Genomic DNA, 18,621 nt, shown 5'->3' with positions numbered 1-18,621 from the left:
TTAAAAATGTGCTTTGATGTAAGGCGCTCTGGCTCCCGGCAAACATGTGACTATGGTGGTTGGTGTCTCTATTTTTACGTTCCATGTAATAGAATCGCCAATAACTAGGGCACAATCATTCTCAGTGGGTGTTTCACTGAGCGGGGCAAATCGATTTGTTATGGTAATCGGAACGGAAGAGTGTTTTTTTGATCTGCGACTAGAGCGATCCCTCACTGTCACCCATTTGCCTTGCTGCATAGGCTCTACTTCAGCCAGAACCGACTCATGTAAAGAGTTCACTATGCTAGGCGCATCCAAAGCAGTATTTAAATCTCTAGCACTCTTACTATCCTCAATTAAAGTTTGGATGCGTGTCTCTAGTTCTGAAATCTTCTCTGTCAACCTAACTGTCTCCTTGCATTTATCACATATAAATCCTATATTGCCGACAGAGAAGGATATGCTAAACATGTGACATGAAGTGCGAAGACAATAACAGGACAAGACATTACTCACCGTGTTTGTTGACTGATTCTTACTCACCTGAGCTTTTTATGAACTCAAAAGCGCGGGCGCGCGAGAGAAAAATAAATAAATAAACATAGCTGAGCGCACGGGTGGCGCGTTAACAGGCTAGCGAATTACTAGCGTGTTGTGCTAGTAGTAACGGAAGCTAGCGATGTCAGGTTAATCTGAGATGTTGGGTAAGCTGTATTTTAGTAGTATAAACAACTAGAAATTGTAGTAAATCATGGTTCAAAACAAAGAAATACGAGGCTTAAAGGTCCCATGACATGAAATTTTCACTTTCTGAGGTTTTTTAACATTAATATGAGTTCCCCTAGCCTGTATATGGTCCCCAAGTTTCTAGAAATTTCAATCGGTGTAAATCGAGCTTTTGCTATCTTTCTCTGCCTTTGAGAAAATGGACGCTCAATCGCGCTGATCTTGAATCTCCTCCTTGTGACGTTATAAGGAGGAATGTTACCTCCCCTGTCTCTGCTTTGCCCGCCCAGAGAATATTTTCCGCCCATGAGAAAATGAGCTAGGAAGGAAGTAGGAACGCGTGCGCGCGATTTTAGTTTGTCCACGAGAGATATCATGGCTTTTGAGCGAGCGAAGCATAACAATTGCTCAATAATTGGATGTAACGTTACAAATGAACATCGAAGGGTTAATACAGAGCTGGGCTTGCTGAACGTCTGAAACTAAAGTCTGGATCACTCTCTTTGGCTCAGCTACACACCTCGGACAAGTAAGTCAACTAATGATATATAAGTGTGTTGCTTTACTGTTTATGGTTGCCTAGACTGTTACACGTAGAATGTGGCTGTCACATTAGCTATGCAGTTTATGTGTGTGAATACACACACTGAAACGCGAGTGTTGTACACTTCTTATTTGGATAACCGTTTTCCTGTTGGTTATACGGCGCGCGCGATATCCGCATTTCAAGATTGCAGAACTTGATGATGTAATTGTAATAAGATAAATTACAGATGTTACAGATCTCTCATGAAAAGGCAACAGTAGGTTAGCGTTAGCTACATGATAATAACTGTAAACCATCCGAATAAAGTACCGTATCCAGACATAATATTTTAAACTAACCATTCGGAAATGTCCTGCTGGAACCGCTGAGTTGTTGCTTCTCCATCCGGATCAGATTCTGGGTCAAACTGAAATGCTTGAACGACTGCGTGTCTTCGTGCCATTGCTATATCCAACGTAAACATGCACGCCTCGGTACCATTGCGCGAGATGGTCAAGGCCACACCCACCCTCCACCTTGCGCTGCCTTTCTCCTCCTCATTAGTATTTAAAGCTACAGACACCGAAACGGCCTGTTGGAAGGAAGCTCATTCTGGGACTGGCTTATAGTGGCTATAATTCTGCACCGAGGCTGAATTTTTGAAAAGAGATTTCAGATACAGTACTAGGGACCACTAAGGCTTATATTAAAGCCTACAAAAAGTAGCATGTCATGGGACCTTTAAACAGAGCTTACAGCACCGAAGCAAACAAAACACACTCACAGCAGGCAGCGAGGCAGACAGGAGGAGCAATCGCAATCCGTGTGTGTGCGTGAGTGTACTCATACTCCGTCATGTTCATACAAGACATCATTCAAACTGCAAAGTGTTGCAAAACGTTGGAGGATATTTTGCAAATCATTTATTTAATAGGTTTTGTGACAGTTTGTTTGATCTATTTTTTTATTAAGTATTAATTTTGTATTAATACATAACCTCATTGTATTAATTTATAATGTAACATTATAGCGTGACATTTGTGTCAATAATTGTCAAACAGGTGACTCTGCGTGGTGGGAGGGGGCCCCCAAATCAAATTCTGCTTAGGGCCCCCAAAAAGCTCAGGCTGGCACTGAAAGGTGCGCTGCAATCGCTTCTTCCACTCGGGGAATGGAATTATACCCCTTCTCGGCGGCGCCGTCAACCTGTGAGAGCGCCGAGGAGACATGAGAGTGGACTCTCGCGGAGAATGGAGCATTCCACGACTTTGAAAGCTCAGCGTGGAGCTCAGGCAGGAAGGGTGCAGTCCTGGATGCGGGTGTTCGGCAGCAGCGATCCAGAAAGCAGCCGTCGAGTCTGTTCGGCGCGGGCTCTTTAGGCGGTGACCACTCGAGGCCAAGTTGATCGACAGCCTTGGTGAGGAGGCGCAGAAGTTCCGCAACCTCGCCGGCTCGAGTACGGCCGGACTCCTGGACTGACGAGGAGGCAGAGTGGTGAGAACCGGACCAATCCTCGCTGTCAGAGGCCAAGATAGAGCAGCTGTCAGCGGCAGCGTCCTCATCCGCTTCGTCCCCTGAAGCGGCGGCGGCGTGGGCGGGGGCTGGCAGCTGCGCGTCCGGGAGGGGGGGCGGAGAAGGAGAGAGAGAAGCTCGAGGGAAAGGTTCCGGCGAGCTTTTAGGCCACATCAGTCTCCGGTGGTCTCTGGGAGTGGCACTTCTTTCTGCGCGGCCCGGCAGAGACAGGCGGAGTGACAGCTTCGTCATTGAAAGCTTCAAGTCGAGCGCAGATCAGGTGGCGGTCTCCGGTGCTGAGCGGGGCTCGGCACAAGCCACAGGAAGAGCGAGGTATTTTTATAAAAAGATAGAGAGAGAAAGTGTGCGCCGCGGGGGCGAACACACACAGCAGAAAAGGATATGTCGCCGGATGGCCTAACAGGCACGGATGGCTGAAGGCGGCGAAGACGGCCGGCTTCCTCAGACGCTTCCTGGGCTTGCTGGTCGCTTGTTTCGACGGCAGCGGCTCTCAAGATCCTGTTGAGCCCTTCCTTATATACGCTAAGCCGCACCCATTCTGGCAGGCTGTGACGCGTGGAGGGTGCGACGTCACGCAGGGCTCACCGGTAGGCTGCTGCAGTTGCCACAGGTCGGTTAAGTAGCCTTCTTCAATTACATTGATGAGAGGACGGGAGGCTGGATGAGGATGACTTGGTATTCAGAGCAGAAACATACAAGACCTCATCAGTAGGCAGTGAAACATCCAGATCCATGGTTGTGTAGTGAGGTGGCAAGGATTTCACATGCTTCTTCCCCATTTCAGCTGGATCTAGAATGTCAGTCAGATTCCCAGTCTGTTGGCTGTCTGAAGAGAAGTGCTGTTGAATGCTGATGCATGTTCCATAGAGGGCTGATGTTGCTATTGTCGATGATGGGTTGTGGTCAATGTTATCAAAACCGCCAATGGTGAAGACACCCTTGACTGCCTGAGGTGGGACCACGACACCAATCTGCTCCCAGTGACTGATCACTGAATTCGCTATATCTATGCTAAATGTTTTCAAGCGGTCATATGACACACACATTCCTCACTACCACTATGCTGGTGTAGTTTCATTGACAGATATAGCGAAGCTGGTGTTTCCCTCTCTCTTATGTGACGAGGAACACTGCCATGTTTCTTGGATCTGCATCTTACAGAGTTGAAAATTATTTGCTGCCCAATGGATGTTGCAGCCTGGAACTTCTCAGGTCCAGGAGGTGGCTGATCAATACTTGATCCATCAAGAAGCATGTGTAAGAACGATCTCAGCATGGGAGGGATAGAATCGGCTTCACAGGAAGTTGAGAAGGCACCTGTAAAAGCATGCTTCATGGGGAGATACTCTTGCCGGAGGATTTTGGCTGCTTTGAAGATGATGGAGACATCGGTAGAAGTGTTGTTTTTCGTGTCAGCAACAGTTTTGCTCAGGTCATCATCAAATACAAGGGACCAGACACGATTTATTTGTACTGATCTGATGTCAGGAATCAGGCGTTCAATATCCTCCCGAAGGCGTGTGGTGTTGCATTTGATGTTTGGAAATCCAAGATCAGCAATGCGCTCGTCATAGAGGGCTGTCAAGTCAGACATTGCCAGTGATTCCCCTGAGCAACGATAGTCCTCTATGTATTCAAGCAACTCATTGAGGACATGTGCTCTGATGACCTGAGTTGCATTACTTTCAGGTGAGTCACATCCAACAGTTTCTGCTTTTCTATAGAGCCTAGTCAGGCATGCACGATGATAAACAGCATTAATAGCAACCATGTCACCAGCAGCTAGTTCAGCCAATAGATGCCTGTCACCCACCACCTGAGCACATTCTTTCACTTTTCTATCCAAGCCAAGGGTGGCAGCAGCACTCAGTTCCTTTTTTTTGCCCACTTCACCACAGAAGAGACACGGTTTATCGAATGGTTCACATGATGATGTTGAGGGTCTGGGTAAAGCGAGTGTGGTGGACTTGTCACTCATGCGCCGTGTTTTTAATGGGCTCACAGACTCTTCATGCTTTTTTCTTTTTCTTGCTCTCTCAACTTTTTGTTTATCAATCGCTTTTCTGCAGCTTTTGTGCCATACCACTGGATTTTGAATCATCAGCTGAACTACATCCTGACTACCACCACTAATGTCCACTATAAACTCAGGCAGATCCCCTAATGCCTTCAGCTCCTGTATCTTTCAGGATTGTTTCTCAGTTTGAATGATGAAGAGGGATCTAATGTTTTTTCGATCTTTAGGGCAGACTGACATAGGAAGCATAAACTCCAGTCATTTTTTTTTTTTTTTTTTTAAGATATCAACCTAAAATATGGAACACAACTTGTTCAGATTTTTTGCTTTCATTTTCTTGCAGTTATAGAGTAATATATATATATATATATATATATATATATATATATATATATATATATATATATATATATATATATATATATATTTAATCAAATATAAATAATTATATTTTTAAATTTGTACATTTTAATAAACTCAAACTTATATAACTTTTTTTCTGTTTCACTTTAATCTGGCAAATGTCTTCTTTAAAACAAGACCAACCATAGGTCTATAAGTTATTCCAAAGCATTCTTGAATTACAACCATTTAAGTTTGGATAGTGATTTTCATGTTTATGCGGGGGAAAAAAGCCCATTTCGAGTCTTGACTCAATTTCGACCAAATACATAAGGTTAGCAAACTGTTACTGTGGTTATGGGATTTTTCTACTTTACCTCACTGGATCTTTGGGGAATCTATGAAATACTAGTTGATTGGTTGTACACTGGTAGTTGCAGTTGATGGCAGAACACTGTTTTCTTTGTTTCCAATTATTTCCAGACATAATGTTAATGCTGCATATTTATACGGTAGTTGTGCTAACGGTAAAGCCGTTGGTTCAGTCCAAAATGGCGACAGCAGCGCCATCTAGCGATTGTTGTCAAAACTGCAACGGAGTTTCGCCTCTTGGTACTTCTATACTCTTTGACTTAATTTGTTTGAATTCAATCAAATAAATAAATAAATGACTTCCATTGAGATGAACGGAAATGTTAACAGGTGGCATTATCCAAGTATTCTAGACTTGTCTAAATACAGCTATTAAAGGGTTAATTCACTCAAAAATACAAATCTGTCATTTATTCACCTTCATGCCCTTCAAGACTTTCGTTCATCTTCCAACACGCGCTCATGAGAGCACCACAATGCATGCATGTTGTGTTGACGCAAGAGCAGACTGTTTCTTGAGATTAATATTTTGTAAATAAAGTAGTAAATTATGTTGCATTGGTAAACAAGGTAATTGTTTACCAATTGTAATTGTAATTGGTAAACAATGTTGCATTGGTAAACCAAACACTGGTTTCGCTTCATTAAATTATGGTTAAACCACGCAAATTACTTTAATGATGTCTTTACTACCTTTCTGGGGCTTGAAAGTGGTAGTTGCGTAGGCTGTCAATGGAGGGACAAAAAGCTCTCAGATTTCATTAAAAAAAATCTGTGTTCTGAAGATGAATGGATGTCTTACAGGTTTGAAAGGACATGAGGGTGAGTAATTAATGACAGAATTTTCATTTTTGGGTGAACTATCCCTTCTTAAGTCATTAACTTGTAGGCCAGGGGCCTGTACCATGAAGGTAGCTGAACAAACTCGGGGTTACAGGATTAGTTTTGAGTTGACAAAACCAAACCAAACCGATGCAATCAGGCTTTATTGGTACCATGATGCAGCTCATCAACTTTCTCTGTCAACTCAGGCTTTGATCCTCAAGCTATGATTACTCCACGCGCGCGTGCACATAAAAGAGTGACGTCGACACTGAACAACCAATCGCGGGTAGAGCAGGAGCGATATATTTTTCTGCGGAGGAGCAAGAGATAATCATTCAGAATTACGATGAATTTAAATATGTATTTCAACCTCGAAACAATACAGTCTCTGCTGCCAAAGCAAGAGAAGACTGTTGGAGAAAGATTGCTGATTGTTAATGTGTAAGTTAAACAAATACGTTCTATATTTATGTAAAATTATGTATGTATATATGTGTCTGTATGTGTAATATAGCCTATTTTTATAATATATAAAAAATGTGCATGTATGTAGCCTACTAAGAAAGATTAATATTCATTGATTTTTTTATTTTTAGATGCAACCCCAACTCCAAATGTTCTTGGCAGCAGATAAAGACAAAATATAAAGATATAATTCAAAGTGGTGAGTATTTACCACAACCTTTTATTACTTTTGTAAACATTTTATCACAAACACTTGTTTGCAGCAAACAGAAATAGAGTTAAATTCAGAAAACTAGAATACACTGGTGGAGGAGTTGGCTCTGAGTAGGCGGCAATAAGGGACGGCCGATTATGGATGGGATTACAGGTGCTGTACAATCTGACCCTGGTGCTGGCTCCTCTAGGCAAGTAACACTGGGTACGTGTGCAATACATTACTACTTTTTTAAGTTTTAAATATGGCTGACTGTATGTTCTGCAGTAGAGGGAAATACAGTGTCCCTGTTGAAGCCAGCACACATACACACAGTCTCCCACACAGAGGTCAATATGCAGCAGACAGAACACCAAACATGACCTGCTTTACAACAGTTATGCTTTACATTGGCCTATTTTTATTTATTAGGGTGGAGGAAATGATGAAGACACTCTGTCTGTGTGTTCTGAGACAGATGCTGATATGAATGCACTGGGCTTTTTATTATGGCAAACATTTGAATGTGTGGCATAAAAAGGGACTGGCCCTTACACATCTCTTTTATTGTAGGATTTTACACAACCTGCCCCAGAAACTGAGGCCTCTACCTCAATGGGCTTCAGAAGAAATGTGAACAAGGTAAGGATGTAAAAGCCTTGACATAAATTACAGTCAGTCCTGTGTTTGTAGGAAGTCAAGGAACTTTTTGTGATTTAATGAGCCTCCAGAAAACTTGTAATGATCATGTTTGTGGTGGAATTATGTTTCAGGTGGAAACAGACTCCCTTTACACCCTTTACAAAAGGAGACTTGAACTAGACTGCACACTAAAGGCGTCTCGAACTAGACTGCACACTAAAGGAGACTTGACCTAGACTGTTCACTAAAGGAGCTGGACTGTGAGCTGAGGCATGAAACAGCTGGATAAAACTGATCTCAGTATGTGAACTTATTTAACCAAGTACCACTTTAGTATGAATATTTATTTATGCAACTTTCTCTTGCTCTCTTTCTCCCTCTCATCCCACAAAACCAATAAAACAGTTTGAGACCTATCTGCAGTTTCAATGTGCTTTTATTAAGTGTAATATTGTATGGTGATGGCATCTACATCTGCACCAGCTGGGTGGTCAAGTGTGATCGGGTCAGTTTCATCGGGGAGAAGCTGGTTTTGTGGTGTTTCTCACTCCTTTCTAATGGTGGCTATATTGTTGGTATCTATCTGTGATGCCCGCTCTGGTGACTCTTAAGCGCCGAACACAGTTGAAATGTGCCTTTAGGATGCCAAAGGTCATCTTATCTTCACTCTGGTTTTACTGAGGGCCACACTGAAGCGGTGCTGTGGCCCTGTCTGAGGGTCATTATAGGGGGTTATTGTGTAGGTTGTTCTATCTCAGTTCAAATTAACAGTTTTGTACTATACCAAATTCAACTTGCTTTCCTCAAAGCGCTGACACAACACAGACTCACGGAAAATTCGTGAGTCAAGCACTGGAGCCAGGCCATTTGGCATCCAAGCTTGTGATCATACATTCATGACCACAAGTCGTCTGCAGATGAAATGTTTAGTAGATCATTGTTATATCTGTTATTATTACTATTAATTTAAAGATTCATCTCACAGAAAATAATCATCTCACATATTCACATCATCTCTACCTGAACATTAAGGCTGTGATAGGACTTCCTATTAACATAATCTGCCTCATGTTCCCCTAGAGCAGTGGAGATTGGAGCAATAGACTGCATGCATGTTGCAATGACTCTGGGGAATAAGATTAACAGAATAATAATAAAGATTTAAAATAATTCTTTACATGTATTATATTGTATAGTACATTTGTAAAATGTGCTTTTTGAAGAAAAAAAAATGTGTTCATGTGATGTCACCCTATCAATATATCTCACCGGCAATTTTATAAAAGCCCTCCTTTATGGACATGGTCGATAAATGTCCGGGGAACACTATTAATGAAACTATTCATGTACTCCTGCAGAGCGAGAACCACCTTGCGAATGGTTCGACAAACCGTGTTTTCCCCTAGCTTCTGTGCGTCACCGTGCAAGTATGCACTTGCGAAAAAAAAAAAACAACGCAACACCATTTGCGGTACAGTAAGTGCATGAATTCGACGTGTTAAATTCTTCATGTGCGGCTCAAGAAGTTCGCAAAGATAAGACATTGCTTCCGCGGAAAATCTGTATCTTTCATACAAGTAACTATCAGGAAAGGCAAGGGGATTTTGTCTGGCTAAAAACTCTTTCTCTACGAAGTGCTCGTCAAACAATTTGCGCTGAGATGTCCACCGGATTTGGAAGAAAAGGTGAAGTCATTGTAACAGACACTGGGAATAAGTTACGTCACCTATATGTTTCTTTGCTCTCAGTCTGAGATCTTGATTCCAGAACATAGCCTGCCCCGGACCAGGTTAGCCGTGCAGCGTAAGATACCATGGCAACGAACACCGAATAAAGCCAAGCTACTTTCACATCACAGTACCTAAAACCCAGGGTTGGCGGAAACTAAACTGAAACATAGCTGGCTAGCCACCTAATCCGGCTTCATGGTATAGGCCCCTGGTTTCACAGACAGGGTTTAGATAAGCCAGGATTAGGCCTTAGTTCAATTAGGGCATTTAAGTAACTTTTATACTGTCTTATAACTGTCTTAACCCAAGCTTGTTTGTCTGTCTTTCCTTTTTGTCAATACTTTGTGTTCATCCTACCATGATGGTATATTTTTACTATGGTTTATTTACTTATTTTCTCTAACACAGTCCTTCTTAGTTGTGTCTATGCCAATGTATCTATATCTTTCCCATATTTCCAGACGTCTTTGATTCCTTCCACAGTTTTCGGCACAGTATTTCCTTTAGTTTATCCATTCTTATTCCTACCCCGGGTGAACAAACAAACATTGCAGGATGAGGGTAGGGTCGGGCACATATTGTTGCTTTAGCAGCACAACTCCCAACCCACATTTAGATCGTACAGCGTTTGGTTTCCCAGAGACGAGCTGTACTCCCCAGATAGCGCCTCTTACCGTTCAATGTGAATTCTCTTTGGGATGGGGTGGTGTGTTTATAAACGTCGCTTTACATCCACAGGCCTTTCGTTGTTCTTGCATCCTTTTTTTTCTCCACTTGTCCAGGGGATCATGAAGTTTTGTCTCTCTCCCCTCCATCTCTGGTGTGTATATATCACAAACCCATCAATGTCATTCAGTTTAATTTGATTTAGTTCTTTTCACTCTCATTTCTATTACAGTTTTTTTCTAATGTAAATAATTTTAGTTGGAAAACTCATTAAAGGAAGACAAAAAACCATTGATGATGAAAATGACAATGAATCGCTAAATATTAAAGTATATAAATATATATTATATGATGTGTATGACCACGATGTATTAATAAAAAAACTGAATAAAAAACAGGAAACATGTTGATCTTGCTATGACACAGGCAAACAACAAAAGCATTCAGACCTCCATATTGTTTTTTTTTTTTTTTTTTTTTTTACATGTGTATTCCCAGAAAAAAAAGGCTAATAAGTTGTATTTGATTATTTTTAATTCATAATATCTTCAGTGCAAGAAATTTTATACATCATGTTTTATCCAGGGATGTTATTTTTTGTTGTTAAAACATGACTCAATTACATCATGCTTTTTATTGCCTCTAAAACTTATAAATCATGATTTCTTTGTAACCGTAGTGCTGCAGTCATTTGAAATGTTAAAGTCCTTAAAGCATGATTGAAATGATTTGAGTTAATCATTAAGGTGCATGTGTGGGTTATTGACCCAGCCAGTCAACGTCTGCTCCACAGTAGTGTGAGGATGGAGTGAGGTGAAGCACTTCCTGGTAAAAAGCCCAGTGTTTGATCCCAAACTTCAAACTGCACCTCCTCTTCAGACCTGCAGTTTCAGAAAACAGAATTCATGTAATGACTGCTACGTAACAACGCCAGTTGAGTGTAAATGATGAAATCCCAGTCTTTTACTTGTTGAGAATGATGAACACTGCTGAGGAATCAGGTCTGATATAGGCAGATATTTCCAGGTCGGTGTGTTGACTGAAGGACACGCCCACTCTCTGTGACCCCTCCCACAAGAACTTGCTGTCAGTTTTAAAAGCACAAAAACTTAGAAGTTGAGACCCAGTTCACCATATTCTATTGAAAAATGCTGTATTTGGATTATATGATTCAGATTTATAAAATATTGTGTCAAATATGATACAAAAAAGTCAAGTGCCTACTTCCATGTTTGCAATTAAATTATGGCATTGGCAACATTAAATAGCTAAATTTAAACTTTAGATGGCATTTTTGTGCAATAGCTGAATTCTGCCAGAGTAAACGGTGCCTTAAATGAGTCGAACCTGAAGTGGGCCATGATGTAGAAGGTGGGCTGCTTGTAGAAGACATCTTTACTTGGGTCCACAATAATGGGGCTGTCCACAAAGTTCTTAACCCAATTCGGCCCTCCATCCTGATTAAGGGCCAAGTTCCAGTCCGTCCAACCGGTCACATAGTTATTCATGTCCTAAATAAAGAGAAAATTGGAGATAAAAGGTATGTTATATAATAATTTTTAAATAATTACAGTTAAAAATGTCTATATATTATATTGCAGCCACTTTGTATATTAGTGGCAGTGCAGCCTCAACACAAAATTTTGCCTGAAATATTTTAATATAGGTTTTATAATTTATACAATTCAATATTAAATAATAATGTTAAATATACAGGTAAGCCTTTACTATATAATAAAAACAATAATATGTATTTAATATGTAAATCCTCAATCAAGATTGTTATTATATAGTATAAAATAATTTTTTATCTATTGATTTTTCTACATTTTATCTACATTGATCAAGTACCTGTATTATGTCATGTGCATAGTCCTCTGCTCTGTCCCAGCTGCCCAGACGCACACCACGTTTCCCTGGTTTCCATCCAGAACACGCCTCGGTTGCAAACAGGAAGTACTCTGGGTAGCGGTGGTGTGTGGTTGACAGGGTGATGACAGGTGGTGCAAAACTGTCCAGGTACCAGTGAACACCAATGCCGTGGACATAACGTGCTGCTTGCATGTCACTCAGAACCTGCAACAGGGAAGAGAAGTCGACTCCATCATCTGCATCTTAATGAACATCTTCCTACCCAACACTTACCACTTTGGCCCAGTGTGGAAGCAGATGTCGGTTGTCATCGAGGATTATAAGGCGGGTCTCGGGAAAGGATGAGGAATGGAGTGCTGGACCCAAATCCAGGGCAATCCAGTCACGCTGTGTCTCCGCAGTAAAACCCAAAGCCTGAAAACTGTGATTTCTATTACCTGCAGTGGGCTCGTTCCCTGACGTCAACCCCCAGAATGAAAGATTATATTTCCCATACTCCTCTAGAAATCTGAATAGGGCACGTAAAAGCCATTATAAAAAGGATCAAAATGTGAAAATTAGTATAATGAAAAACAATATTACAGGCCATTTAGTTTAGGTATTTGTATTTAAATGTGCACCTAATGTAGTACTGAGCCCAGGTCTTATGCTCTTTGCCTCCTGGCTTGCCTTTGAGTGAGCCCTTCCCAGTCAGTGCGCCATTGGTCTTCAGCCAGGCGGGGGCGCTCCAGGCACTGGCAAACAGATTGAGAGGCTGAGCGGAGAGAGCCTGTGCCCGCTGCAACAGGGGAATCTGGGGGAGAAAGATTCAGTTCATCAGAATATGACTGTGTGTGGTGTTGTGATTAGTACGGAGCCCGGGAAGTCACCTGTGGGGAAAAAAAAACAATCCGTGGCGACGGTTTTGCAATTCGTCCGCTCAGTTTATAAACCGTACCCACGAATTCTCAAACTGTTCCCTCGGTTTCACAAATCGTGCCCTCGGATTAATAAACCGTACCCACAAGTTTCTAATCCGTGCTCTCAGATTTGTAAACCGTGCCTTCAGTTTTTGCAATCTGTACCCACAAATTCATAAACCGTGCCCACGCTTTCGCAATCCGTTCCCACGGGTTTGTAATCTGTACTCACGGATTTGTGGCTCGCCCTCATTTTAAAAGAACACGTTGTTAACGAATCTTATTAGGGGTTCAAGCACGAAGTGCTGAAACCCTATTGTAATTGTGCTGATTTGTATTATTATTTTTCTTCTGCCGTAAAACGCATCGTGCAGCCCAAACCGTAAGACCTGGAACTTTGAAACTTTGCCAAATGGTAGTACAAAAATCGAGGAGAGGGTATCAAATTATGACCTCGATTGGCCCATAGGTGGCGCTATAGCGACCAAAAGCGCGAAACTGCTCATAACTCCTAGACCATATGTCGTAGACTCAAGTGTCTTATATCATTGGAAAGCTGCACCATGAAGAACAAAACGTATATCTCCGATTTCATTTCCGGTATGCAAATTTTTCCGCCATTTTGAATTTTGTCAAAAACCTACTTTTGCAAACTAGTCCTAGGTTTTTCGTCCGATCGGAACCAAACTAGTGCAGAAATGTTCGCTGGAGTCTGAATATCAATAATTATCGAAAAAAAGTTGAAATTTCGATTCACGGTCGCTAGGGGGCGCAAAAATATTGTTGTGGGAGGAGCCTATTTTACTAAAAGGGCTATAACTCAAGATGTAAATGAGGTATCTTCACCAAACTCGGTCCACATGTGTAGGAGTTCAATCTTGGGTCACAGTAAAAAAATCGCGACGATTGAACACTAGGTGACGCTATAACATGAAAAAAACATGAAAAGGGCTATGACGACCTGACCGTTAGTCCGATTGACTTGAAAATTGGTATGCAGTGTCTTGGTCCAAGGTGCCATGTATGTCTTTGAGGACATTGACATATCTCAAAAAACATGGCCGCCATCGGCCAATGAAATTTGAGCACCTATAAGACAAGGTTAACGGAGGCTGATCGGAACAAAACTCGGTAGGCATGTTCGACTCATGGTCCTAGAGGTCTGTAAGAATTTTGAAAGAAATCGGCCACTAGTTGGTGTTAACGAGTTTTACAGCTCCGTAATCACGTGGTGTTACAAATATCCACACAATATGCATATCATTTGATAGACCTTCTCATGGAGAACAACTTTGCCTCAAGAACCATTGCTGTCAATCAAACCGTTCATTAAATATTCGTAATTATGTTAAAAACCTACTTTTGCGAACTAGTCCTAGGTTTTTCGCCCGATCGGAACCAAACGAGTCTAAGACAATTCTATGGACTCTCTAGATAAATAATTATCAAAAAAAAGTTGAACTTTTGCATTTTTCGCATGGGTATATTGGGTTATAAAGAAAATGGGCGTGGCAAAATGCACTCAAAAGCCTATAAATCCTAAACGAAAACACAGAACTTCACAAAAATTGATGCACATATTTGTCATAACATGCTAAAGGAGCCTGGAAATTTGTATGGAGATCGGACCAAAGGTAGCGCTATAACTGTTAAAACGCTTTAAAACCATATATTTCCTATGGTAAATTGCCTGTATTGGCTGTGAATGGTCTTTTCCTCTGAAAAATTCCTATTCCTATCTATGATCATATCATTTTCATATAATAATGTTCATGACTCTTAATAAGCATGAAAAATTTCAGACAGATCAGACAAAATTTGCCTCTATAACAGTTAAAAAGGTAAAAATGATATAACATATTAAGCCAATAAGTGGTATTTTACTGCCCCCTGCTGCCATTTCATCAAACTGCTCCCTAATATTGTCATATAATTCATATTTAGACTTTATAAAATAATTATTTTAACATTTTCAATCATATTTTGTCAAAACTCATCTATTGGAGTATTACTTGACAATTGTGTCACACTGAGATATTGAAATGGACGAAAGTAAATGAATGAAATGAAACGAAAGTAAAACGGGCATTTAAGCCACGCCCCCGAATACAAATTCACTAATAACTCAAAAACGGAAAGTTGTTGCACGTTCAAATTTTGATGGTAAGGTCCTCTCTTGATCGAAACGTGTCGTCGCGGGCCTCCGTGGGCCTCCGTCGAGGGCTCCTCGAGCACTATCTATGCTCTGAGATTCAGAGTTTTTCGCGTTCTGGTTACCGAGATATAACTGAAAAACCAAATTCCCATTTATTCGAGTAGGGTCTGCGCAGGCAGATAATATTGATTTATTCACTCATTCATTCAAACACGTCAATTGTAAAATGCAAGCTATAATACCACTTTTGTCCACTTGAGGGAGCAGCAGGATTTCACATTACCTTTTCATTAGCTTTCAGTATTGGGAAACAAACAAATGCTTTAAAAAGCAATCTTTTTTATTATGATAGGGCTGTAGCTATCGATTATTTTAGTAATCGAGTATTCTATTCAAGTAATCGGATAAAAAAAATTGTGGTAAAAAATAGATTCAAGTTAACAACAGCCTTTAAAATGACTTAAAATACAAATATATAATAACAAGCAACAATAATTGGTTCAAGTAAAGTATCAAAGTAAGTAATTATATTGGTTTTATTGAAGAACACTGTTAAAATATACCCTTGTAAAATAAATTATATAAACTAATATAAACATAAATGTACATAAATAACAAATGCCTGCAGAGGGCGCCAGCGGCCTTGTTGTTGTTACACTAACTGTGCGTTCACACCGCCGCCGACTTGAGCTTCCAAAGTTACCGGAAATCATTCATTTTCAATGGAAGCTGGCTTCTCTCAGCTGCAAGGAGCGTCAAATTCCTCGGCGTCGCGTTTTGGGCGTTTTGAGCGTCAATCTGAAAGTTGAGAGAAGCTCAACTTTATGGTAATGAGCTGTGACGCGGTTCAGCGGCAAGCAGCGGCAAAACGCCAGCAACCAATCGGAATATAGACGTCCTTCGCGCTGGCTGATTCCGGAGAAACATACGATGTAAACTTTCGTTCCTACCAAAACATTAGTTCCGAGAAAAAATTATTAATTGCAGAGTTTAACCATCATACAGTGAAAGTGTATCATTTGCATGTGTTTTAAAGTCCTGTCAGCAAGAACGAGCAGAGAGAGAGAGATCCCCGGCCGCGCGCGCGCTTACTCACCCGAGCGCTGTCTTGAATGCAAGACTCTTGCTCTCTCTCTCTCCCTCGCGCATATTATTCAAAATCAATTGATACGATGGTGTCGAAAAAAAAACTCTCCAGTGATGAAATGTTTTCTGTGTTGACAAATCTTGCGCGATATCCTAAATTGCCGAATGCATTGCTTGTTTTTTTCTGTTTACATTTCATGGTGTGACACTTCTCTTCTTCCATGATCGAACACAGAATGCTGCTACGTCAGAGCGGCCAAAGCGTCAACAAGCTTCCCCGTACTTTTTGACAAGCGTCTTTGACTGGGCGGCCAGAGCTTCTTTGCAGCTCAAGTCGGCGGCGGTGTGAACGCACAGTAAGCCTGGCATTATCAAATCCTTGTTTAATATTGTCCAAACAATTAATTCAAATGTCAACTTAACCTTTAATATTTGGCCACTTCTGTACGATAGAAATGTTACAGTCACTGTAATTTCTTGAACGAGAACATGTGCACATCAAAACATGCAAACTCAGAGCAAGAGTTTAAACTTATATTTTGAAATCGTAATGTTTAAAGGGGTCATATAATGGTACATGCACTTTTACAAGTTGATTGTACTGAAATGTGTGTTGGCAGTGCCTGTACACAACCATCATAAAATTATAAAAATCCATCCAGTATTTTTTTTTAATCTCCTTATAGACGAATCCGACGAGCGTTCTGTGTAGGCTGCCATCTTGTGGCGACGCCATTACTGAGCTGTTACTAGTATGTAAACAAACCTCCGTGATAACGCAAACGCACCCTCGATGACAGCTACAGCCAGGCAGAATGACTTGTTGGGTTGATGATGTTAGACAGTGGCCTCCAGTCACAGATGAAGGTACAAACGATCTTACAGATTATTTATGAAAATAGCTTGGCAATAACTATGCTAGCTAGGCAAGCTAACGAGGAAACTATTAAAAGATCTGTCCATTTGGAATGGCAACAATAAATTAATTAATGATATCAAATAAACGAATTCATGTTTTTATTTTGTGACCATTATTTATCTCATTTTCACATTTCAAAAGGAAAGGGTAAGGTACAGCTAACTGCTAGCGTTGTTGGTTCTCAGAGTCACAGTCAAGCAAATACAGTAACGTTAATGCTACTACTGCCCCAACGCGCCCCTTCGGTTGTTTTAAAGGTATTCAAGAGTATTTTCTCCTTCGCCTGGCATCCGATGATCAACAAAATGCCAACTTTACTACAGGTCACTGATAGAGGGTCAAAAAAATTATCTAAGCTCAGTCCGTATGGGTTGGTCAAATAATGCACACTCTACCAGATGATAAATACATAGTTCTTAAAGGACCTGTCCGATTTTCACAGACCATTAACAACACTTATACTGTTCAAATAACTCTGCAGAGGAAGAATAGTAAAGTTGTAGATGTAACGTTAGTGACAGTCGTAAATCGCGGGCTGTTTATTCCAGTGGAAGCAACCAAACCAATAGGAGGCAATGGCGCAACGCTACCCAGCAACAGCTCAGTAATGGCGCCCGTTTACTTCCGGTAGTTTCGCCGGATTCGTCTATATGTTTGACCCTCTCTGAAATCAAGCCGTTCGACCGTGTGACGTCACACGGTCGGACGCCCCTCCCACGATTGTGATTGACAGCTGCAGCGTTTCAACACAGACCCGCCCTCGCTCGTGAGCGAGCTGTCAATCATAGTCCGCGCGTCATTGTTGATACCCTCACTGGAGCCCTGTCTATGAGCAGAATGGCGTCTGCGATTGTTCTTCGGTGTAACAAGGAACACAGCAGTCATTTTGATGTTCCTAAATCCGAACAGTTGAAGATGCAGTGGCTGAGTTTTGTTTTTGAAGGGATATGCCCAAAGGATTGACGCGGGGATTCCCTCACGGGGATTCCCCACGATCGTCTTCACTTTCCTGTTTGCTGAATCATTTCACACCAGACAGCTTTACAAAGGAGAAAAAACGGATCGGTACCAACGTGTTCCTGCTGAACCTCCAGAAGTGAGTGTGATGTTTTATTAACCTTTATATTAATATTTATATTAATCTTTGCAAATTTGCAAACCTTGCTGCACGCTTCATGATGAATGCATCTAAGGTTTACACTCAGGTACATTACGGCATGTTTTCTATGTACGACGTTCTCAATATAATTCATAATCCCACGTTTATAATGAACAACGCGTGGTTATTGTGTTAGAAACGGTGTACGCACAGAACAGAGGGGCGGGGTGAGCAAAGCTCATTATCATTTAAAGACACATGCACTGAAACGGCGTGCTGAAAACAGAGCTGTTTTTGACCAGGTGAAATTAGTGTTTTCTTACAATACTAATGAGAATTTTCGATTAAAGTATATTACAAACTTTTAATTTAGACCCTAAAGAATCATATTAGCTTGTACAAAAATGGCATTATATGACCCCTTTAAACTTTTATTTTGAAATTGCGATGAACAGCAGTTTGAGAAACCCAGATCAGATGTGCTCCACAAATGATAACAGTGCAACTATGAAACACAAACTGCGTCCGACTTGCGTTCCCATATTTGCACGTTATTGGAAACCTAAACAAAC

The 18,621-nt window shown here is 41.1% G+C and overlaps 1 protein-coding gene across 2 annotated transcripts in view; it reads right to left on the bottom strand.

The window, feature by feature from the left end:
- Positions 1-10,537: 10,537 nt before the first annotated feature.
- Positions 10,538-18,621, bottom strand: part of LOC308704783 (lysosomal acid glucosylceramidase-like) — a 34,247-nt gene continuing 26,163 nt past the window's right edge. For both annotated transcript variants that reach the window (XM_081389353.1, XM_081389352.1), the window contains exons 5-10: positions 12,512-12,684; positions 12,165-12,399; positions 11,871-12,095; positions 11,367-11,530; positions 10,987-11,103; positions 10,538-10,900 (exon numbers count right to left, since the gene is read on the bottom strand). In XM_081389353.1, the coding sequence (XP_081245479.1) occupies positions 10,795-10,900; positions 10,987-11,103; positions 11,367-11,530; positions 11,871-12,095; positions 12,165-12,399; positions 12,512-12,684 (1,020 nt within the window). In that variant the 3' untranslated portion in view covers positions 10,538-10,794. The remainder of the gene's footprint in view (positions 10,901-10,986; positions 11,104-11,366; positions 11,531-11,870; positions 12,096-12,164; positions 12,400-12,511; positions 12,685-18,621) is intronic.

The sequence above is a fragment of the Scardinius erythrophthalmus genome (assembly GCF_964197995.2).
Source record: "Scardinius erythrophthalmus genome assembly, chromosome: 16".
NCBI lineage: Eukaryota > Metazoa > Chordata > Actinopteri > Cypriniformes > Leuciscidae > Scardinius > Scardinius erythrophthalmus.
The sequence above is the reverse complement of the archived record's forward strand: the minus strand, read 5'-3'. Positions and strand labels throughout refer to the sequence as shown.